Source organism: Opisthocomus hoazin, chromosome 21 (genome assembly GCF_030867145.1).
Source record: "Opisthocomus hoazin isolate bOpiHoa1 chromosome 21, bOpiHoa1.hap1, whole genome shotgun sequence".
NCBI lineage: Eukaryota > Metazoa > Chordata > Aves > Opisthocomiformes > Opisthocomidae > Opisthocomus > Opisthocomus hoazin.
This window is the reverse complement of record NC_134434.1, coordinates 16,012,239-16,036,463: the sequence shown is the minus strand read 5'-3', so window position 1 is coordinate 16,036,463 and position 24,225 is coordinate 16,012,239. Positions and strand designations below refer to the sequence as shown.

At 42.4% G+C, this 24,225-nt stretch overlaps 1 protein-coding gene across 3 annotated transcripts in view; it reads left to right on the top strand.

Moving 5' to 3' along the window:
• Positions 1 to 24,225, top strand: part of SEC14L1 (SEC14 like lipid binding 1) — a 42,798-nt gene that overhangs the window by 9,412 nt on the left and 9,161 nt on the right. For all 3 annotated transcript variants that reach the window (XM_075440681.1, XM_075440682.1, XM_075440683.1), the window contains exons 3-10: positions 15,256 to 15,405; positions 15,496 to 15,627; positions 17,681 to 17,809; positions 18,046 to 18,280; positions 19,020 to 19,129; positions 20,220 to 20,409; positions 23,386 to 23,474; positions 24,009 to 24,079. In XM_075440681.1, the coding sequence (XP_075296796.1) occupies positions 15,256 to 15,405; positions 15,496 to 15,627; positions 17,681 to 17,809; positions 18,046 to 18,280; positions 19,020 to 19,129; positions 20,220 to 20,409; positions 23,386 to 23,474; positions 24,009 to 24,079 (1,106 nt within the window). The remainder of the gene's footprint in view (positions 1 to 15,255; positions 15,406 to 15,495; positions 15,628 to 17,680; positions 17,810 to 18,045; positions 18,281 to 19,019; positions 19,130 to 20,219; positions 20,410 to 23,385; positions 23,475 to 24,008; positions 24,080 to 24,225) is intronic.

Sequence of the window (24,225 nt, the reverse complement as noted above, 5' to 3'; positions counted from 1 at the left end):
AGATTTGAACATTTTCTGTCTCGGATTCCTCTTGGGTTTTACTTTATGATAATTAGGTTTGGGGACTATATATCAGTAAATTTGAAAATAAAAATAGCACAGGGCTGTTGGAACCTAACAGCTTTAACTCTGGTGGCAGCAGAGGGATCGTGGGAGAGAGCAAAGAAAAGTTACCCTTTTGTATTATAAGTGAATTTTTATTTAAACTGTTTTTATTCTTAATCATATACGTTTGGGTTCTCTTAAATTACTATTTGAAGACCATCATGGTCAGATTTATGAAGGTAAATACCTAAATCTGTAGGGTTATGTAGGCTTTTGATTACTTGTTGGATAATGACAGCTGTTTTCATTTTGACGTTATTTGTATTCTCAAATTTTGAGTATAGATGCTTTTTGGAATATATGCAGATCAATCTGTGTAACAATTGAGAACTGCATTTCAAACCTTTTAACGTTTCAGCCTTTCTGTGACAGATCACTTTCTGCCTTGCCTACTGCTGCTGTAATACTATATTGTATTGCTTTGATAATAACAGCTCTCATTTTGAGAAAACGAGTATTTCTCTGGTGGTGGTCAGGATGGCGATGTGTCATTTGTGTTTGTTTATAGCAGAAGGAGAGCACTTTCTTTTGTGAGTGTGTTGTGCCTCTTCATTTAGTGTAAAATGGGAATGCTGTAGACATTGAAGTCCAGCTCAGGAACATCAGTCAGTGGAATCCTTTCCAGAGGACGTTTTCCTGCCTATTTCATTCAGTGTGTAAATTATACTACTTAATTTGCAAAACTCTTCTCTTTGCTGTGCAGTTCATTGGCCCGTGAATAAATTCTTCATTGCTGGACTCCTGGCTCTATGAAATTACTTGTTTCTGTTGAAGTGTTTCATGGTCTGCGTGGTGCAGCCACTGATGTTGTAATGAACAGGATTTAAAGCAATTTTGCTTGGATTTGTTTGTTCTGTGTTGACTAAACTGATTCTTGTTTTTCGTTGTCTGCCTTGCTTTGCTGTGAAGGAGGGTAAAGAACAAAGAACTGATGGTCTCTAGTCTACTATTTTAATTGCTTTTTAGGAAAGAATCAAAGGAGTCTTGACTGTTCTTTTTTAACTGGCTTATCTGTTGAAGCTAGGTGGTATCCTTCCATTCGTATTTCACTGGGGAGCAGATTTGGGGGTGCAGACGTCGTACCACCTTAACATGCCAGTGGTGCATCTAGCAGTTGTATTGCCTGGTTATTGATATCCTAATGATGTGTTTGGCTGTGGGGAAAAGGACTGTGTCCTGTCTCTTAATGAGAGCCACAGTGCTGAACTGCACCGTCAAGCCTGTCTAGCTGGTGTGCTGTGTGTGTGGCAGTGGCCAAGGGCAGTGGCTGCCTCTAGGGAAGAGGGTGAGAATGAGACAAACACACGGTTACACTCTCTTGGGATTCTCTTTCATCCTACAGCGACGTGTCTTGACAGCCCTTCTGGTCCAGAATGTGCCCACTGTCTGTCATGGCACCGCATGTGGTTTCTTTCTTCTGCCTGCCCAGTTCCTTTCTGGAGCTGAGCGAACTCTGTTGTGACACCCCTCGGCAGGAGCCCGTGCTGCGTGACACGCTCTGTCAGGAGATGCGTCCCTTGCTGAGAGCCTGGCTCCTGCTCGCTCCCTGCACGCCACCTGCTCTGTGTTGGATGAGGCAGCGCAACCCTGCTCGCATTCTTTGTGCTGCTTGCCCTGTTAGAGCTGTAAAAGATCTCCCTCCGTTCTTAAATTGCGCTTTTTCCTGGTGATAAGTCTTAGTCTGTTTGATAGCTTATGATTCCATATGAGAAACCACTGTTGGACTTCCACCATCAGTTTCTAACCTTTTTGAGGCACCTCCTGATACATCAGACGTGTAGGTAAGGTTAAGATATTTTTTAAATGTTACATTTAACTTCCTAGTGTAAGAGGTAGGTTGTCTGCAGGCCCTAGACCATATCATGCCGCATTTTGATGGCATTCCATTGACATTAGTGAATGGTCAAGATTTAATTTACATACTTAATAAATTTTAATTGGTTTGCTTAATAGAGTACAGCTGCTCTCTACCCGGAAGCTGATATTTTGCTGGTCCAAAAGCCAATATTTTGCTGGTCCAAAAGCCAAACCGAGACCTTTGTGGTAGAGCCATGCTACTTACCTTGAATTCTGCCCGGCTGGCAAAGCTGTCTGTACTGTGCTGGTTATACTCCTGGTAGAGTGGAATCACTCCTGCAGTGCTTAGAGGCCCGTTGCCTCTGGGCCAGATGGAGACCTGGTGGGTGCAGTCTGAGGCAATGAAGTCAAACCTGTTTGACACTGAACTGTGGGGTGGGGGGGCTGAGCTGGATGGAGATCAGGAGACTTTGTTCTTTGTGGTAGTACAAGCCTTTAACCTTTCAGATCATCGTTTAATGAGGAATTCTGAGCCTATAAGGTAGCAATGCTGTAGTCATCCTTTCCTCCCCCACTCATATATTAGATTTTGTCTACACAGTAATATTTGTATTAAAACTGCTCGAACATATTCCAGATGTTAGACGTGTTTTAACAGTCCTGCTTATTGAAAGTGACTGTGATTCTAAGACCAGAAAAGTGATGAATACCAATTGTAGGACTTGGAAAAATGAGACTTAAGCGTGGAGCGATAGAGCAGTAAGGCGTATTTGGCTGTTCCAAAAATAGATCCTCAGTGGACACAGTAGGATTGCAGCTGAATTTTAAAGTAAAACTGACTGTAGAGGAAGCAGACATGCAGTTTTGTTAACTGGAAAGGAATGGGGAAGCAAAGTACCAAATTCTGCTTTCAGTCTGACAGTATTATCCTGTGCGTTTGTTAGATGCCTGTTAGCAATGCCGAACGTAGCTGTCATTGTTCAGCTGCTGTAAGACAAGCAATGATTATTTACAAGCAATAGTAAGACAATCTTAATGGTTTATAGTCATTTTGATGTATGTATCTTAAAAATTTCAAAGAAAGATATGTTCCTGCATTGTGTGAAGGTTTATATATTGCGATTGTTGCAGAGAAATGCTTGAGAATAGCTCACATTCCTCAGCAATCCCATGTCGGTCTCCGAGCATTTAAGCTTTCACTGGCCTGTTGCCAGCCTTTACTGGGGTGCTCTTTTGGAGGTCAGCCTCTTCTCCATAGTGCTTTAACCTTGAGCCAAAACAGCCATGCCCAGTGCAATTGGGGTCAGAAGCCGAGTTTCCCATCTTAGGAACTACTGAAGTTGACTCTAATTGCAGGGCACGTTCTGTCAAAAAAAGTGTTGTGCTCAGAGCTACATGGCTTCTGGGCCAGCGCGGATTTCCGTCTGTCTTGTTGGGAACGTGGGCAGAGTGAACACTTGTTTTCTCTGTAGAATAGTTTTGCACATGCATTCAATATAAATTAATTAAAATTAAGTTGTAAGTCAATTTGGTATTGCTGTTGCCCCCACTACCTCAGCTGTGTATACTGAAGAGCAACTTACGGTGGCATGGCTATGAAGTCTGTCCTGGATGTTTCACCTTCAACCTAGACCACAACAACGTCAGGGGTTTTTTTCTAACCAGAAATTTAATATTGGTCTTCCAGTCACAAGGCAGCCTAACCTGAGTGATCAGGCTTTCCCAGCTTACTCCAAAGGAAAGGAAGAATAAAATTATTTTGTTTACATTGAGCATGTTTGGGTTTTCTGTCCTTAATCGTTTTTTCTTGAGAAGGCAGTGGTACTTGCCCAGCTTCTCTATTTTTAGCTTCTTGTTTTAGAGATTCACGGTTAACTATTGTGCAGAGGCTGCAACTGAAGTGAGCCTTGCTCCCTGTTCAGTGGAGTGGAACTACACCTTGGGGCCTTTTGGGCTCTCTGGACTTCCAGAAGGGAGGAAAAGAGTTAATGATCCTCTTGTGAGTGTCCACGAGGCAAGCAGGTGTAACTCTTAAGCTCTTACACTGGCCATCCACTTTCTCCTGGAATCCCACTGTGGTGATTCATTTATTTGCTGAAGATGGACATTCAGGCTCCCAGAGAGAATCAAGTATTACATAGTTCCAGCTGTGCAAATTTATTTGAGCAAACCACAAATGACTTGCATCTGTTTTAAAGAAACTACTCTTCCAATTAAAGTACTGTTGAGGCATGCTTGTGGTTATTAAAGAGCATCTTTTACAGATAAAAGACGAAATGTTAGCCCTTGTCTTAAGGTCAGATTCTTTATCCCTAAACTGTTTTGCCTGCTAAATCAGTATACCTGTATCACCAAAGTCTTGACTAACATTGCATTAAGTCATTGAAGAGTTTACTTTTTATCTGGAAGAAGATTGTGTCTCTGCATGTAGGAAATGGTCCTTAGGTGGTTAAGAGCCAGTCCCAGTTTCATGACATGGGGCTGTATGCAACACTCAGGCCACTATCATTTTGCTAGTAAAGCTTCTCTATGCGACCGCTCTTCTGAAATGAAAATGCCCAGCTATTGAATAGTATCCATGCTGGAAGGGTGCATGGAGGGGGTTAAACGAGTGATCTGTACAGAAAGAGCCTACACGGGTGGCTTGACTGGTCACATCGCTCACGAGAATAGAGGTTTCTGTGTCTGGCGATTTCTTCTGGTGCAGGAAAACAGAGGGTCTTTGCCTGGTCTGGTAAGTTGGTTACCACAATTGCATAACTCAACAGTGAATTACCAGTAAAATTCCACTTATCTGGCAGATCGCTTCATAGCCTGTTTTGAATCTCCTGCTTGATTTATAAGGGCTAAGTTATTTCAATGAAATATTGAAGTATTAAAGTAACTTTATTTGTGCTTGCAAACGCGGGGTGCCGAAGCTGAGGTTCTGTAGCCTGCGCACTTGCGCTCCAACACAGAGGAGGTTTGCTTCAGACCTTCCTGTCCCCCAGTAACTCCTTGCTCCTACTTTTTGCCTTTTCTTCTGTCCGCTGCCTTGCTTTTGGTTTTGGGCAGTCTTAAGCAGATATGTTATGCCCTTTTCTAGTACAACTCGAATTTGTCAAGAATGCTTTGTGAATATATATTGTCAAGTATTTCCTTGGATAAGCTCAGAGATTTACTGGTACTTAGTTGTAGGTGCCATCTAAATGGAGCATCCTTTCAGCGAGCTGCCTATGGAATCCTTTTGATTTCTGGTTGGTGTGCTAGCAGAAAAATAAGCACTTCCTTGGTTCGCATATACTTCACAGAGAATATAAACTGAAACTCTGAAATGTGTGTAAACTTTTTTAATTACTACAGGGAAAAGGTATATTTTTCTAAAAATGTTACTGTTGTCCTGAGGTTGGGTTTGATGTCTTCTACAACTTTTAATAGCAGTAGAAGATAATTAGTTCTAAATCATGTTAATGAAAGTGATACTAAGATGCATAACCCTCTCTAGACAATGCAGACTTCGCATGAATTTCTCCAAAACATTCTCTGCCACAGCTGCCTAAAGGCGTACCTGTTACAAACACTGTGCTGTGATTGACAGCTAAGATAATATCCCCAAATGCAGGTGGTTTGGGGTCCTGTTTTGTGCAGTAAGGATGTTTTGGTTTCAGTAGGGCTCTCGGTGCTGCCCCTGCACGGTGGCCTCAGAGCAGAGAAGTTTAGGCACAAGCAAGACAAACCTGTTTTTCAGATGGGTACCAAAGCTTTGGAATACGGTGCAGCCGCTGCGAGGAGATTGCTTGAAGACCCGGCCAGTTTGAGAGGCTGCTTTCACAAGCGACGCGGATGCTATAATGAACTTATAATAATGCTTGTGAAGTTTTCAGGCAGTGCTGTAGCATGTTTGAGCGCGTTACACCTCGGAGGGACTCAAAGCCAGTTTACAAGAACTAGCCTGCGGGGTAGTTATTAGGGCTGTTTAAAATGCCAGGCTTTGCATTTGGCCTATATTTGGAATGTACTTAAAGCCAGTAGTGATCAACACTATCTTCTGTAACCATGGAGATGCTGCCTGAACTAGAGAGATGAACAGAAATGCCAGTATTTGTGTGTTGGTGCTGTTACCGGCACTTGAAGGTGCTCTGTAGCAGTGTTAATGCACATGAAAGGTCCTGTTGTCAGAAACTCGGGGCGGTGTGTGATGGGTTGTATAAGCAGCACCTCTAACTGCAAGCTATTGAGCATACAGTTTCATTTATAGCACCATTTCAGTGGTGGTCCATGATTTTTGCGGTTGGCAGTGTCTATAAACTATTGTTATGTCTGAAATTTAACATAAAGCTGTTCCTTTTACACTGCAAAAGACTTCAAAGAGGTTAAATAGGTGTGAAGTAGCCTGGTCTGTGTCTGCAGAGCTTCGTGAGCCTTCCTGCTGCGTGTTACAGAGCTTTGTTCCTTGTCAAAAGCCACAGGGTTTCTGTTCCGAAAGGTCGTTTGCTTCCCCTGTGTACATCCCGTGTACGTTTTGGGAGACTGGTGGTAAGTGCTGTTTGGAGTGATGGTGATTGAGAAGCAGACAAAAAATTGTCTCTAAATTTTTACGGTCTCTGCTAGAGTAACTTGTTTGAGCTAAAGCACAGAAATAGCTTCTGTTCTGTTTCCTGACTCCACCAAGATTTTTAATTTATTGAATCAAAGCTCTTCATACAACGTTACGAAGTAACGAATTTGACTTTAGTCTGTGTACTGGGTTATTTTGTAATGGCTGTAGGTGATGTCCTCACTGCCTTCAGATGCTTTCTGTTTCAGTAGTTTGCTGAACGGATGTGAAGGTCAGAAGCTTTCTTGCTGTGTTTCTAGGATTTGAGCAGCAAATTGCTGTGCCTGCTTTGCATGTGGCAGGCTTATTAACCTATTTGGTAGAACAAATACGCATTATTTATTCTGTGGTGACATCCACAAGATTAACAGATTTTTATTAGCTCTCTTCATACCATCTAAGAGTAGGGTATATTTGAAATGTGCAAGAATCATAACTGGATACTTAACTTCAAAGTACTGTGGGCTTCTAATACAGCTAAAAGTAAAAATGAACAGAACAGTCTTGCTCTCTTCATACAAAGATTTGAAACCTAAGGCTTTATATAGTTAGGCTAAGGGGTGAATTTAAATACATTGGAATAAATCTCTGTTCTCATCCTCTCTTCCTCTTCTGTGTGGCTATTTGCAAGTTATAAGTGGGTCATTCATAGCAGTGCAGGCTCTGAAGTCCTTTTCAGTGAAACCTGGTTAAATCAAGAGGACCCCTTTGAAAGAGTATGAGCATTAAAGAAGACAAGGTGGTGTGGGGATTTTGCTCTCTGCACACCTAATAAAAACTTTTCTTCTGTGCAGAGAACTCTTGAGTGACAGAGGAGCTTTCAGTGGCAAGAATGCAATGGCTTTGTGAATCCAAGAGAAGGAAATGTTTTCTTGTCCACCTCTGCTTGTTGTTGGTTTCAGCTCCTGACTTCCTGGAGAATTTCTCAGGAATGTGTTTCTATTCCAGTGCAAGCTGAGAAAGCTCAATTGGCTTTGTATGCTTTTCTGGAGACAAAGATATTGTAAACAGCAAGTCATCTTAGCACTTCATACTCTAACAAGATCAAGTGAAGGTTGGTGATGTTAGTGAAATGGTTTCTGTAGTGACCTTGATGTTTGGGGGGTCGTGCGGGCTGCTTAAAGCCTAGGCCGTGGCACGCCTGCGGGTGCTCAGAACACAGGGAGTGCTTTGAGTCCTGTGTAGGATCCAGGGGGGTCTGCCTGTTCTTGGCTGATTCAGTGTGTTGGTCTGTCTTGAGGCAGCTGGGCCCTTGCTCTTCTGAATAGAACAGAGACCTGGGCTACAAATTTGAGCACCACTTCAGTGCAATATCGTAAATACAGCATTAGAGGAATCTGAATGTCATGCTGCAATAAGTTCTTGAAACACTGTCAATTTTTCTTCCCAGCTACTCTACCAGAAAGCTGTGTTCACAGCATTGGAGAACATCTGCGATAATTTTTCAGGCTTGCTTCTCTCATTGTTTGAGAAATTAATTAGTGTTCAATTAGAATTCATGAACAGAATCTGTGCAGAGTAGATTCTTGTTAGTACTTGTCTCATGATTTGTATAATAATGTGTATTTTGTGGTCTATATTTAAAAAAAACACAACAAAATTAAAGTTCAAAAACTAAAAAGTAGTTCAAAGATTTAGTGCATAATTATATAAAACTTTAACACCCACCTTTATGAAAATTTTAGACTAACGCCATCGTTATGCAAGTTTAAAGCTGGGATGTATTCCTGCAAGGTAGAAGCACCTGGGCCATTTTGGGCAGTTACTTGGGAATGCTGTGCTTCAGTAAACCGAACAGTGCAGACACTGCTTGTTCCCAGTGCCGTAAGCTTACACTGTTAATACACTAATGATCATTTAATCAGAAAGTCCTAGGTCAATAGCACTTGTTACACTTGTGCAGTAAACAGGAACTTTTTAGCCTCTAAAATGAAGCAGGGTGCTTGTCTTGTTGATACTGATGTGTCCTGTGGATTTTTGTGTGCCTTATAGAAGGGTTATTTATTTTATTTTGGATATATTTAACAGTCGTCATTAATACTTAACAGGCCAAATTTCCTTTTGTACCAGGGAATGGAGGTGAAGACAGCGTACCCTGTTCCTGAGTGGCGCATGCCACAACAGGGTGAAATGCCTTTGGGCTGCAGTGGAGGGAGGATAGGAGAGGGAAGAAGTAGAATAAGACCAAGGTGCAGTTGCCCGTGTGGTGGGGAGAAAGGAGAGCTGTGCAATTTTTTGCCTGTAGTTTAGGATACGGGGCAGCTCCCATTTGCCAGGTGAATGCCAGTCAGTTCTCGCTGCACGAGACTCAGCGCAATGCATCCCCCCGTGCGCTGCAGCTGCCCCCTCGGAGCCATCTGCACGGCTGGCAGATCGGGTGTGCTGCCAGTTCTGCTCTGCTGTTCACACCCTTCTCGCGTACGCCTCCGTTTGTGAAGGCTGGATTCTCCTCTCTTCAGTGAGGGTCTGCTTCTCATAGAGTGGAAGAGCTTTTCCTGTTCCAAAATTTATGTATTAAAATGAAGATGTATTCAAATTTGGGGCACTGGGATTTGGTTTCATTTTTTAAAAAAACAAGATGGAACACAGAGCCTTCCTTTTTAATGGATTCTTGCTGACTGTTTGATTTGTCTTGGTTCTTAAAGCCTTTGAAGTAGCTCTCATTCAGGTGAAGGATTATCATTTTTAATTCAGACAAAGGGCTTCCACACAAGGTATTTCCTGATGTACTTTCTCATTACTTAAATCCTGTTCAAGGGTAAGTCGTTATGCAAACATTTTGTTTGTTGATCTTGCTGTGATAGTCATCAGGTTAACCATTGGTGAATCGTGTTGGAAAAGCTTTGGAGGAGCGTCTTGTGTTCTACTTCTAATTCGGGTTTTTTTAAATACTTTTTTAGTAGAAATTGCAATGGAAGGCTTACACTCTAATTTTTTCCCTTTAAAAATAAAGCCCTAGTGTTCTCTGCTCTGTTAAGAAAAGTAATAGGGAAGATCTCTTGCATTTAATATCCACTTTCACAAATACCAACTGTGCAGTGGATCATCATCCCAATACTTTGAAAATCAGACTAGTCATACCTTGATGGCATAGACTGGGCCAAGATTCACGGACAAGTCAAAAATAAGGTTGGTTATGCTACCTCATATTTGTCAAGGACCAGAAATGTGGGTATAGAACGTTTTTGTGTTTCAGATGATATAAGCTATTCATTCATAGGTCTGAATCTGCCTCTGTCATGCTCGTGGGTTGCCTGTGGTCCCCATAAGCCTTGTTTGTAGTCTTGTGTAACTAAAGCCTGCTTGGACTTTTCCAGAGAGAGAGTTCTTAGTACTGAGTCACTGCCAAGCAGCCTTTGTTTCCCAGCAGTAAGAAAATAACTTCTCTCTTTGTAAATGAGAACATTTAATGAAGTGAAAACACAGTGGAGAAAAAACCAGTTAAGCCTACTTTGAACAAGGGCTGCTGTGAAGACCCATGCTGACGGGGGAAGTTAATTGCAAAAAAAGCAACGCTGAACTGTGCTTCCTGCGTGGTGGCAGGGTCTGGCTCGTAGCAGTGAGGGTTTCCTTTTAGAGGACAGTTTGTCCTTCCAGAACTGGCTTCACAGAGATGTTCCTTTCCAGAGACCACCTGTATATTAAAGAAGTTTTTTCTTCCCCAGGCTGCAGTGCAGTTTGCCTTCCCCGCTCCTGGTGCCTGGGGGTTGCAACCTTACCAAAAACATATTTCTAGAGCTTTTTGAGGTATATCCGCTCTAACCATCTGCTTTCTTCCACACACGCCCCCGAGCTGATGACTAACACGTGAACTAACATCCATGAGATACACTGGCACTGAGATACATACTTCTTTGCAGAAGTATAATGATTTTTAAATCTATGTATGTATTCTAAAGAGAATGGTAAAGAGCTAAGAACAGCAGTATATGGGGGGTGAGAAGATGTTTGCTGACTTGTGAGAGCTAATCCAGAATTGTTTCTTTCTAAATGCAGCTGCCAATAATTTGAAACCTCTTGGTTGGCCTCCCATGAGTCAATGTTTTTCCTATTGATCTACAGGGCTCCAGTGCCGGGGGGGGGGGGGGGGGGGGGGGGGTGGTGGGGAGGGGGAAGGAAGGGGACAGCGTGATACGCAGGAGCCATCGAGCTGCTGGAAGGCAGCCTGTCAAGCTAGGGCAGCATCCTGCTTGAGTGACCCCTCTTGCTTCTTGCGTGTTTAGGAATAATTCGGAATTGCTGCGTGCTCGAAGTGGATCGGAAAGCGTGGTGAATGTTGGTACGCGCTTGCAGATTAGTACCCCACCGTGGTCAGGTATTGAAGGCAGAAATTAAAGGGTGTATGTGGCACACACAAAAAGCAGCGGACTAGATTCGGTTGCCAGGACGAATCTCTTGAGGTGTCCTTGAAGAATGTTGTGCTCCTCTTAGAAGGTTACTGTTCTAACAATCTTGAAAAGAAATCATCTAAAAAATAAAACATCTTCACAGCTTGTTTCATGCAATTAAGCTATTAAAGCACTCAATATGTTTCATTTTCTGAATGGTGACTATAATTCCTGCTTGCTTCACCAGGTTAGAAGTTCTATTTGGAGGATTCAGCTACTATAAAAAAACAGCTCAGTATAAGATTGCTTGCAAGTTTTGCCAGATTTTTTCTCTTCTTGTAAGCACAGAAATTAGTTTTGAGTCGTCTAATGGAAATACTGAACAATCCCTATCTTTTAAGGCAGGAGACTGAGAATGTATTCATCTGGCCAGAGAAGCTAAATAACTTAGTTGCTTAAATGACTGGCTTTCTCCACTGAGGACGGAGCACATGCCTGTTATCAAGGTATTAGCCCTAGGCATGGTTTGAGAAGCGAAAAACCAGGACAGAGTCTTTGGTCCTCCTGAAAATTGGGTTGGGGTCATACCTGAATGCTGTTTTAAAGGTAGTATTTTGGAAGAATCTTGGTATTGCTGATATTAGAATACCAGAATCTAAGGGCAGTGGCAAAAAGTGTAATTCCCTTTGGTGAGGAAAATGATTGCAGTGGATTTACAATAGTCTCATTTTTGAATTGCTTTCATGTCTTTAAACACAGCTGAAATACTAGCAAAGATAAAACTAAAATCCTGTTATTTTGACTCTACTCTGAACATGAGTTGCTAAGGGATGCAGTTGGAAAAGAAGCTTTAATACAGTGCTATTTTGGTTGAAATTATGCTTGTCAGTGTTCTTACTGTTCACATGCATTAAGAAAGTTAAGGGTTTGTATAATGAGCCCATTAAATTTGAAGTTCAAGCTGCTTCACCATACTGTGTTTTTCTTGATGCACAATGCCAGCTTCTAACATATCGGAGTACACAAATGTTCCAGAGGCTGGTGGGAAATTGTAAAAGTACGTTATTAGGGAACAATAGAATTGCAGGCATAAGATAATTTTTTGAGAGATCTGTGCATGGATGTCTCTCTTGGCTGACGAGGCATTGCGACTTCTCATGTCAAGCCCAGCACCAGTTGTGGAGGTTCTGAGGATGAGCACACATGCTCTTTTCACTTGTGTTACATATCAGAATCTCCACATATGGTAATTTTTAAGTGTGACAGAAGAAAATGGTAAAATGAAGTAACATCCTTGCAACATCTTTGAGATGCGTTTAGTCCTACAAGCAACAGCATGGAGTCTGTCAGGATTACTGCGGCTGCTTTGCTTTTGAGGAACCAATTGTCTTTTGTGATTGTATCTATACAGTAAAATTGAAATCCTGAGAGAAGGGTGTGTAATATCTAATGATTTTATTTGTAAAGAGAAACCTGTCATACTCAATGTACAGCATTTTATAATATACTCTGCTTTATCAGGCTGCTAAAGGAATATTGGATAATGCAGTTCAGTTATTTCATGTCCGCGAAGCTGGACTTGAGACAATGTTTCTGGTTCAAAACACCCCAGTAACCTAGAAAAATCCACGCAATTCTGTTCTTAAAGAAAAAGCAGCGTTTGGTCTTTCTTTAATCTTCTCATGCTCTTTTAATAGCTCCAGTCTTGGCGATGGGTGTGCTGCCTTGGCTCATGTGTCCACCACAGATTACCAGTTTTCTTCCTGCACCGTGCTGGTACGTGGTGAAGCGAGGTCTTTGTGTCCTACAGCCCTTAGCTGCTTTTCCCTGCCTGGTCGGCAGCGTGAGAGGGAACTGTTTGCCAAGTGTGGGACAGCCAGCAATGCTTAAGTCAGGTTGAATATTCTGATGTGGCTACAGTTTACTATAATCACTTTTTCTTCAAACAAAGCTATGCTAAGAAATGATGCATTACAAGAACAGATTGGCAATGGTACATAAAAGAATAAAACCAGCCTAATTTAAGAGCCCAGTAAAATCAACTGTGAAGAATTTTCAGTACTCTGTGTCCATGTTCTTCAGTGAAGAAAGAATCCTGTGTCGCTGTTAATCTCTTTGAAACCTTCAAGTACTTGGTTGCTGTAAGCATTGAGCTTGCCAACTTTTGGCAGATGATTATTTTGTTCTCTTCCAAATTGAACATGTTCAGTCTTCCAGTTCAGAACCACAAATTCTTCTTGGGCATTTTCTTGCTTGCAGTTCAGTAAAAACTTCTGAGCAGGTAATGTTGTAATTTGCGAGTGTTCACAGGGCAAATGGGAAGTGTTTTGAGGACTAAGATGAGAAATGCATCAGTATATGCAGTGAGGGAGACTTGCAAAGGCTTGGCATAGAGGAGGCTACTTAGATGGGGAAAATCCATTGTGATCAAAAAGTAAAAATACTTTTAAAATAGTGAGAGAAATGTTAGATATCTACCTCCCCTTCTCTCCTATCTATAAATGAATTGTAACATAAAGTCATCAAATAAAAATATGAAATGAAGCAATCTGAAAACTGGAAGTACTTCTCAGTTCTGCTTCTTCTGGAATTCTTTTCTTTTTTTCTGACTTAGGACAACATTTAACTGCAGTCAATATAGTTAAAAGAGGGATTCATTTAGAAAGAATGCTGAGACCTAGTCAGTGAGAGGGCTGGAGATATTCTTAACGACTGAAATGCACAGCCTTCTGTCCAGAACAAGAGCCTCACAGAAGAAAAAAGAAACTTCTTATACCAGAGTAGCAGGACCCATCTTCTCTTTCCCTTGGGGCTGTGAAAGGTTTTGTTTCCCACTGCTTGCTGTTGTGTTACAATACTAATGGTCTGTCGCTTCTATTGTGCACACAGCTCTGAACCCAGAAATTACTTCTATTCTTAATTTAAACAAAAGCAGCTGTGCACAGATGAAAAGTTTGAAAAAAGGAGCGTGTGTACTCACTGACTGGTGGTACTTCTAGTGTGCTACTGAGGAGCTTTATGAGCTCAGGACAGTCATACTGTAAAAACGGTTTAAAAAATGCAGGAGGGGGGAAAAGCTGACACTCTTAGTGCATAGCACCACTGTCACCATGGTAACGCTGCGTTCAAGCTAAGTATTTTTATTCTTATAAAGGGAGAATTAAGAGACCTTTCGTCTTCCAGTGCCACCATGGAATACTTTCTGCAGCTGCTCCTTATTTTCTTCCACACCCTTTCCCTGTTGGTGCTGTTGGGTGCTGCAACCCAGCTATATTGAGAGCAGTTAAAACTTTATCTGAAAGGACAGAGTGGATATTTTAGCTCTTAAAGAATTGTTTCATGTTCTGCTCTCAGATTTACTTTGTTACTGAAGTTTTCTTCTGCATTGGGACAACTTGCAAATCCTGCCTTTTCATCAAAGCCAGCTGGGTTCTGAGAATAGCAAAAATAACAAAAATTGAGCATTTGGAAAGAAGGCTAAAGAATTAGTTACTTTACTGGCACTCCATGAGGACAAAAAAGCCAAAGAGAAGTGGAGGTACACTAGTGACTACGAAAGAAAAGGCGGGGGGGGGGGGGGGACACACACACACCAAACAGTTATGTTGTATTTTCCAGCCATGGTGGTTCTAAAACTAAAATTCGCCAAGTTTACTAATGGGGATAACTCCTGTTTGCCTCCTACCCGTTTTACTGATCCTAGATTCTTAACTGTCTTTCTGAGTGTGTCTGATTTAATACCACCTTCCCTGTGTGTGTCAAGTATTTAGGAGATGAACTTACTTACATGACTATAGTCTTTAACCAGAATCAAAGCTAGCTAGCTCTGCATTATTGCAATTTTCAAAAGTATGAAATGGCCTCATTGCATTGGAAAGACTCAACTGTGTTTTTGGAAAAATTGTCAGCTGATACACTGTGCAGTGAAATCATTATGAATACCCTGCACACGGGGAACTGGAGAGTTATGTTAGCTTAAGAAACAGGCTTTGAAATGTTTTCATGAGACCTTTGGGAACTGTAAGGAAAACCCTCTAGACGGCTTGGTGAAACACCGATAATTAGCATGTGGGTTTTTTTAATCCAACACGTAATTGTTTTGTCTTGTGGTATTTTAGAACTAGAGGGTCTTACTTTCCTGTTACTGCTGACAAGAGGCTTGTCACTGTACACAATGCGCAATTTCCTTTCTGGAGAGAGGGGAGAAATGGGGTAGTTAGTGTGGTGTTCTAAAAATTGTTTTCCCTGGAAAGGCTAAATGAGGAACGTATTAGTGAATGGAAGGTTTGGAATGCACTGTGACTTTTTGCAGCTACGATGAGGGCTCGAGGAAGACTCGTCGCTGCTACAGAAGGTATGAAGGACATTGTGCCTCAGCGCAGGAACCCTACACACGCCCTCAGGAATTAACTGTGATGGTAGTTTTTGTTTCTCTTCCCATCTTTTTAGGCATATGAAAGAAGGTTTCCTACATGTCCTCTGATCCCTATGTTTGTAGCCAGTGACACCGTAAACGAATATAAGAGTGAGGATGAAGCTATCCATGTGATTGAACGGCGCTGTAAGCTGGATATAGATGCACCACGGCTGTTGAAAAAGGTGATGAGGTTTGAAGTGCCTGTTTTATGCCTTTGGATATCCTTTCACATGAGTATTGTACCTTGACGGAATCTATGTCATCTTCTTCAGATTGCAGGAGTGGATTATGTCTGCTTTGTCCAGAAGAATTCTTTGAACAGACGAGAAAGGACTTTGCATATAGAAGCCTACAATGAAACCTTCTCTAACAGAGTCATTATTAACGAGCACTGCTGTTACACAGTGAGTAACAGGCTCTTGGTGGTGCTACAGATGGAGCAAAGTCGGTGTTTAGATTTCAGGACTTGTACACAGAAGTTGGGTTGTTCTTGGCGTTTGCCTTGCATGAAAAAACAACCAACACACCACCATGAGTGATAATTGTTGTTAGTGTTAAAAGTAACACACTTGCTTGAGGAACTGAAGCAAGTTTGACACCCTCTTGCTTTGAGCATCTTCTCAGAGAGCAGAACACAACATAATTTGCTGTGTTTGACAGCTCTGCTTAGGCAAATCTGTGGTCTGTAATAGCAGCGTGGGGCTTGGTGAGGCTGATGATACCCTGACAGAACTGTTAAAGGAAAGTTCAGCGTAGCTGATTGGCCTTCTGCTCAGCTCAGACAAGTGTTGGAGTCAGCTCTATTTTAACCTGATCCTTTCCTTTGTGGCTGTTCTTGGTCTTCAGCGCAGACGTTTTCGGATACAAAGGAGCTGGGTGGCATGCTTACTGCTGTGCTCTGGGCATGTTTTTGTCTGAATGGCTTAGCCAATACTCAGAAGCTCATACAGCACACCTATATAGCCATAAAACTTCAAATCGATCTTAAAGGTCAAAGCAAAGCCAGCAAATGTAACTGATTTCTTTGTATTGTAGTGTTTGTGTTATGTGCAGGTCATAACATTTGCTGCTGTGTACAGAACCATGGTTAAAAGGTGACTGGGTGTCAAACCCCCTTGATGCTATTATCTGATTATTTTTTGTTAATTATTATTTCTGCAGTTATTTCCAAGGCACATTTAAAAACACTTTTCTGCCACCAGTTTTTCTGTGAAAGCTCTGTTTAAGCAGGGGAAATGCTATACAGAGAAGTGCGTGTGATAAATATGTACAAAACACAACACTGCTCCTTTCCCTTGCTATACTTGATCATGAAATTAGTAGGTAAATGAAAAATTAGAATTTTAATTCAAGAAGTTGTTTTTAATTTCATTCTTATTAACATTATTTTGTAATTGAATTTATGAAAGGACAGGAAGATTCTTAAATGTTATTGTTATGATTTGTGCTTATTAGGCTGTAAAAGCTATTCTTGTACCCCCCATTCCTTAATGCAGGAGAAGCAAATGAAAGGACATGTGTTTTTTTTCCTATAGTTGTCTCTATGAAGTCTTGGTGGTGTTCCCAGTCAATTTTAGCATCTTGAGAGGGGTAGGGGAACTTTAAGGCATCAGGACAGCTGAATGCTCAGAAATCCAGCCTTCTGTGGTGTTTGTATAGCCACGAATTCAGAGCCCAGCCTGGAAGTTCCTTAGACAAATCTTTTTTTAGCTGAAGAGAGTTTAGAGAACAGCTTTCCTTCAGAGTGGTAACATCTCTGTCTCAGGATCATCTCTCAGCAAACAGATACAAGCTAAGAAGAAAGTTGTGAGTGCTCTAAGATGGCTTATGCAGCTGTCAACTGAGCAAGAAGTTTACACTTCTTTCTGTAGCATTATCATAGGAGAACAAAGTAAAATAGTTTTCAGTCTACAGGATACTAAGGTACCTCGTAGGTCAATGAGGGAGAAATCTATTGCAGGTGTCTGTTGCAAACATGTCTAGACTGCAGTGCTGGGAAACGCTTACCCTGTGCTTGCTGCCGTCCTCGAGCTAGCTGCCCTTGGCCTGTCAGTCTAGCCCACAGCAGCAGAACGTTTGCTGGGGAGTATTTTGCCCTGTTGCACAGACACACTGCAGTCACAGCCCATGTCTAGAAGGAGACAGTGTTAATTGTATGAGTGTGCTATCCTTTGGCTTTTGACTGGTGCACGAGTATTTCTCCACCCTCCCCTTTCTTTTTAAGAAAAAAATGTAGCGTGCTGGCCACAGGACGATAGGAGGGCTTCTCACCTTTCTGTTCTGTGGTGTTACCTCTTCCCAGCTGTGTTTTTCAAATGAAGCAAAGGACTGCAGATTCCACTGGAATGTTTTTTGGCTATGTAAACCTGTAAAACAAGAAACAGTCACTGCAAATATTGTGAGGAAAAAAAATACTAAATGCGTAGCTAAACTGCATAACTTCCTTTTAACTAATAGGTTCATCCTGACAATGAAGACTGGACCTGTTTTGAACAGTCAGCAAGTCTGGATATAAAATCTTTTTTTGGTTTTGAAAGCACAGTGGAAAAGATTGCTATGAAGCAGTACACCAGCAATATTAAAAAGGTGAGCTGGCGGTCGTGAAGGCGGTGCCTGGCTCTAAGTTACCAAAAGACAATGTAGCTGCTGCTAAGTAACAGGCTGCTCTGCTCAAAAAGCTGGGCTGCTTACTCCTGAGCCTGGGGCAGCATGTGTGTGTGGGTCTGTATTTTCAGAGAGGTCTGGCCCCTTAATGGGTATCCAGCCCTTTCTGCATCTAAATGGGTGTTTTTAGTAGCTGAAGTAAATTTTCCTTTCTGAAGGGAAAAGAAATAATAGAATACTACCTGAAGCAGCTGGAGGAAGAAGGAATAACTTTTGTTCCTCGCTGGACTCCTCCTGTTGCGTGTAAATTGGAGAGCAGCGCACGCCCCGCGAGACGGCCAGCTTCACCCGCTGTTAATATACCAGACTCTGCCACAAAGGAGGGCTCGAACAATAAGGAGATCCTCAACACCGCAGGCAGCCCCTCGGAGCCCACAGCAGGAACGCCCGATGGTATGGGGGTCTGACTTGCCTGAGTGGGAGTCTTTGTGCTGTGGAGGCACTCAACACCGTGCCACTTCTCGTGGGCAGCTGGAAATCTTCACACTGGCTCTTTGTTTGGTAACATGTAATGTTATGGTGCAGGATTGCAAAGCAGTAACGTAGGATAGCTTGGATAGCTGTTATGAACTGATCTTTTTCAGTAAATGAAGATCCGATATGAGTGGAAAAACTCTTCACTTTGCTGTTCATTAGATTGCAAATGGATGGCCTGCTTCTTGCCCTGAAATTGTGATGGGTATAATGATCGGAATAATGGAGAGGAAAGGGCTGAAGCTTCCCTGGACACAGTCTTCTGTTGTGTCTTCCTTCCCCTGTTATTAAGGAAGCTGGGAAAATTCTTGCACTGGGAGACTGAGATGAAAGCTTCTAAGTATTTCCAGAAGCAGCAAGCCCTGTGGTGCTGTGGATTGACAAATGTGAATATACTGGCAAAATGCTTTTGTGAATGTCTCGTTTTACTCCTTTCTTAGTTGCAAAAGGAGAATTAATCATCTTTGTTTACCATTAAGATGACTGTGTATGTTGCCTTGCTCACCTTTTCATTGATTCAAAGAAACTTTATTCAGTTTTGACTGCCCAGAACACAGAGCAGCTGCTTCTCTGCCTTGGATACCAGCACATAAGATCCTGTGTTACTTTGACTGGGTCGGTTCAGGACCACTCTAATCCCTTGTACGTCTCCTTTTAGACAAGCTGGACGCAGACTACATCAAGCGGTATCTGGGTGACTTGACACCAATGCAGGAAAGCTGCCTCATTCGACTGAGACAGTGGCTCCAGGAGACGCACAAGGGCAAAGTAAGTTACTGTTGGTCTCTTGTGGCTCTGTCTCAGAATGTGTGATGTGCAAAGTGAAACACCATGCCACACCTTCTGTGGCTATCTGTTCCTGTGAAGTGGCCTTCCGTGATCGAAACAGAGTACCCCATTATTCCGTTATTAGGGGACCTAATATATACTTACAAATATCTGCAGGGTGGGTGTCAGGAGGATGGGGCCAGACTCTTTCCAGTGGTGCCCAGCGACAGGACAAGGGGCAACGGGCACAAACTGAAGCAGAGGAAGCTCCAGCTGAACCCGAGGAAGAACTTCTTCCCTCTGAGGGTGCCGGAGCCCTGGCCCAGGCTGCCCAGGGAGGCTGTGGAGTCTCCTTCTCTGGAGATATTCCAGCCCCGCCTGGCCACGGTGCTGTGCAGCCTGCTCTGGGTGACCCTGCTTGGGCAGGGGTTTGGACTGGGGGACCCACAGAGGTCCCTGCCAACCTCAACCATTCTGTGATTCTGTAGAATAAGTCTATGGAGTGGCAGTAGAAGCTCATTGGGGCTGCCCAGGTGACTTTGCCAGCTGAGGTGCTGAAATGGTTAGTGTAACTGCCTCTCAGAATGTCAGTAAACCAGCACAGGGGAATGACATCGGTTTTGTAAGTCTGCCTAGTTCTACAATAATCTTATTTTTACATTTGTTTGTTTTGGCCAAACATGATATTCTCCAATCTATGTCCCTAAGTGCAGTACTGAAAGGCCAGTTAAATCACTGATAACAGGGCTGGGAGTTTTCCAGCGGCTCGTGATTTGCATGTATGTCTTCGCTTCCTTTTACTTAGCAATGAAATGCAGTCTGTGTTTCATCCCTAGACTCGTTTGAATTGGACTGGCTTAGTGTGGTCATACAGGTGTAGATGATTACGTTGGTGTCCATGTGAAGGTAGCTGCAGGACCTGACAGGGCTCATGGTTTTGTTGCAAAGGCAGGCTTGAGTGACTTCCAGTGTTACCTACCATCCTCTTGCATTGGTGCAGGGCTGCATGTTTTTTGGCTTCTGTTGTTTCCTTTTTTTTTTTATTCTTGTTTCAAACCTTGAATACAAATTAGGTCTGTTTTTTTTATAGATCCCAAAGGATGAGCACATTTTAAGATTCCTGCGTGCCCGGGACTTCAACATTGATAAAGCAAGAGAGATCCTTTGCCAGTCGCTGACGTGGCGTAAGCAGCACCAGGTAGACTATATTCTAGACACCTGGAACCCTCCTCAGGTACTCCAAGATTACTATGCAGGTGGCTGGCATCACCATGACAAAGGTATGCTCTATAGGGTGGATACTGAACAGCCTTTTTATGTTCTGAATTAAAGGTGATAGTTGTCCCTCTGTTAACTAGAAGTGGCTGGGAAGATGGTTAGAACTTCTCAGTTGTTATGTAGTAAATGCATTTTAATTGATGTTGCCAGCTCCTTAGTGTGTGGAGGCAGACTCCTAGGTCCTAATCTTTCTGACTAATACTGAGATACTTAACCTTCTAAAGAGCTCTGCTTTGCCAGTAGCTTAAAAAAGTTACTAGCTGCACTTGGGTAGTGCTCTGAGAGGCTTAGAAGGGTGTTATGCAAATGCTGAGTATTCCCTTCCAGTGATTATAAGATGTTTGTAAATAAGTGTATCTTTCTAATCATCTTATTTCTGATGTTGGGTAAGTCTGCTGATGGCATAAACGAATAGTTATTTGGCATTGCAGTCAGCTTAATGATGAGGAGTGGGATGTTGCAAAAACATCAAATAGAGCAGGTTTGTTTCAGAAGGGAAGCAGCTTTGGCCGAATTCCCTTTGGTGAGCCACAGCCAGATCTTAAAAACATGGACAACTACACCTGACACGCTCCCCTATCCCTCCGCTTGCTTTATTGGTGCACTGATCTTGTTGCTATTACATACACAGAAAGGAGACGTTGGAATTTGTTGCTTGAGGCAAGCTGGGCTCTTAGATAAGGAAATGGTCTCTTCCTGTGAGCTCTCTGTGTTCTGATTCAGTCTTTTCCCCACTGGGCACCATTGTTTCTGCCCGCTCTTCCTGTTAGCAGAAGCCTATGAACCAGGACAGGAAGCTGTCGTCAGTAGCGGCCAGGAGGCAGGGAGGACACAGCAGAAGTTTGAGCTCTGTGAAGCTGAAGAGCTTGAATGGCTCTCCCCTGCTGCTTTGGGTTTGACAGACCTAAAACTGAGAACATGGAAAATGAGAACATGCTTGTAAAGATGGTAGGGGAAGAAAACCTGTGAATAAATTCTCCCTTTCTGTCAGTTCCTCGTCCTTACTTTGCAAAGACTTCCTCTGACAATAGCACAGAACTGGCTCCTGCCAGTGAGTAGAAAGGTATAGAATGCATCAAAGGGTTGTTTAATGTTTTTCTGAGAAGTTCTACAGTCTTGTGGTGAACTTCATGCTCCCCTCCCTTCCCCTCTTGTTCCTTCGGTCTCTTTTGCAGCACGCCCACAAGTAAAACATGGGTCTGTCAATAATGGAAGCAGAATTTCAAAACTGAGCAAGTCTCTATAATTTAAAACTTTACAGTGGTAGGTTCTTTTTTTAAACCCTCTTTTCTAGTATTGCTTCTTTCCTCCTACATGTGCTAAATGTGCCAAACTTAAGCTAGCTGAATTCTGTACAGCTTTTAGTGCTAAAGCAAAGGCGGCAGCGATTATGAAGCGCGTTGTCAAGAATGAGCTATTAGTGCAAAAGAATAAAAGTACTTGTTACGGCTTGCAATTAGCACAGTTTTATATACAGCTGACTGGCTTTTATTTTGACAGGAATGCTTCAGTCAAATGTTTTTTTTAAATCCCAAAGCTGTAACAGAATATAAAATATACAGGGATAATACAGCACTGCCAGTCGAGACTTTTCTTTGTGTGTCGTTTGGGTGGACTGGGGTTAGTAAACTGTTTTGGATGCGTGTGCATCTGTGAGGGAGGGAGACCTGCTTTGGAGCTTAATAGCACGTCTTGTTTAACGTTTCAAAAGCGAAACAGTACATTCCAAGAGAAGTGTGTGCTGATGTTAAAACAACATTTTCTTTTAGACCACCTGATAAAAAACAAAAGACTGCAAACTTTCATGGGGCTAGTGTCTTTGCTAAATAAATAACTCGCCTGGACTCTGTAGTTGTGGTGTGGGGTTTTGTTTGTGGGTTAGTTTTTTTTTTTTAATAATGTCTTGACAGTTTCTTTCCTTATGTCCCAAAGGACTTAATGATAGTTTTGATACCTCTCCTTGCAGTTGTTGGAGGGAAGTGAAGCTAAACAGACAACAGGACTTCAGGAAGATTTTTATGTAGAAAGCTCTTTTGTGTCCTAGCATGTTCAGTTTTGTAAGTTGGTGATTATTTAGCTTGTATATTATAATAGACAGAGCAAAGCTTAAAAAATGCATCACGGCTGTGGGAGGAGGATGGAAGCTGTTTTGGACAACTGGCTCCTATTTTGAAGAGCCAGAAATGCAAGCTTTGATTCTCAAATTCAGCCAGTGAGGTTCTGCAGCTTAATGCCTTTGTATCCTGGACAGTATCAGGATGCCCCAGTATGCAGCAAGATGACCGTGAAAAAGGAAGGCTTTGAATGCAGAGGGTCCATCTGAAGCTGATCTCTGGGACAGAGTCTGTTCTCACCAGGCTTAACCTGCATACGCGAGGCTGTGTGCCAGTTCTGCATGATGTGTAATGACAGAGCTGGAAGGGGTGACCTCAGCAAGTACTGCAGAAAGCGAGTCTCTGGGTTAATTGTGTTGCATTAATGCCCAGAACTCAGGGTAGCTGGTTTTCCAAGAAGGTTGCTATCCACAGCAGTGTTCCGTCACGTGTGACAGAAGGCTTACAGCCTTCTGCAGTTACTTACATTTCTGCAGTTACTTACACTGATGGCCTAAAGCTTTTCCTGGACTTTATCTGTCCTGGAGGCTAACTGTAGTCCTGGGTCTTTAATTGTGCATACCAAGATCTTGTGTGTGCTGATGTACTTGAAGTCCTTTGGACTTTTCTTGGAGATAAGGGAGGTATTTTTGCATCAAGATGTCTTCATTAAACTTTTGCAGTTCATTTACAGGCAATCTTTTGGTGTAGCTGGACAGGGTAAAGCTTGTATTGCCATCTGCTCCACATTCTCCCTTTTCCAGCTGTACAGCAAAGTTTGGACTGGCTTGTTTCCATGGATTTTTAGCATAAAACTAGCTCACTCAAATTGTCTGTTGCTGTAAAAGTAAGGGTTATGTTGATATATTTGTTCTTGTTATTCAGATGGTCGCCCGCTGTATGTGCTGAGGCTGGGACAGATGGATACAAAAGGCTTAGTGCGAGCTCTTGGGGAAGAGGCCTTGCTTCGATACGTAAGTGTTTTTGGAGCCAGCAAGTTGCTAACAATTGATATTTTCATTTAGAAATTTCCTTCCTTGCCAGAACGTTCATCACTCTGGAATGTGATGTAGTCTCTGGCTGTCTGTTTTTGGTTTGAATATATCTGAAAGCTCCTGGTAGCTGATCTTGTGCATTCTTTCCAACTGCAAACTGATGGCGGAAAGGCGTAGTTCTTGGCAGCTCTTCTAGTTATTGGTTAGCGTTTTCACAGATTCTGCTGCAGTTTGTGCAGTTCTGCGAGCACAGGGAGACTTCTTGTCTGTATCACTCCAGGTCTGTTACCCAGGGGTTTACATTTTACTGCTTTTATGAAAAGCATATTTATTTTACAACAAAATCAACTAATAGGATAGATGTAGTGCTTTCTATTCATTCTTTGGGGGAAAAAGTTTATGCTGGTTTGAGCTTGTAGTTTTAATTAGTCTTCAGATATGAACATTTTTTTTCTTTATCCCACCCACTGAGTTTTAGGCTGTCTTCTCTAAGCAACGTGTTTTCTTGTACAGGTTCTTTCAATAAATGAAGAAGGACTGAGGCGATGTGAGGAGAATACGAAAGTATTTGGCAGGCCAATAAGGTAAAATACAACAAGTGGATCTGCTCTTCTGGAATTACCTGGTTTCATGGGGAACATCAGGTGATGTGATGCTGCCGAGCTCAATTTGTTAAATGGAACGAGCACAGAGTAGACTCTCTCACATGCAGATACCAGCACGATCACAG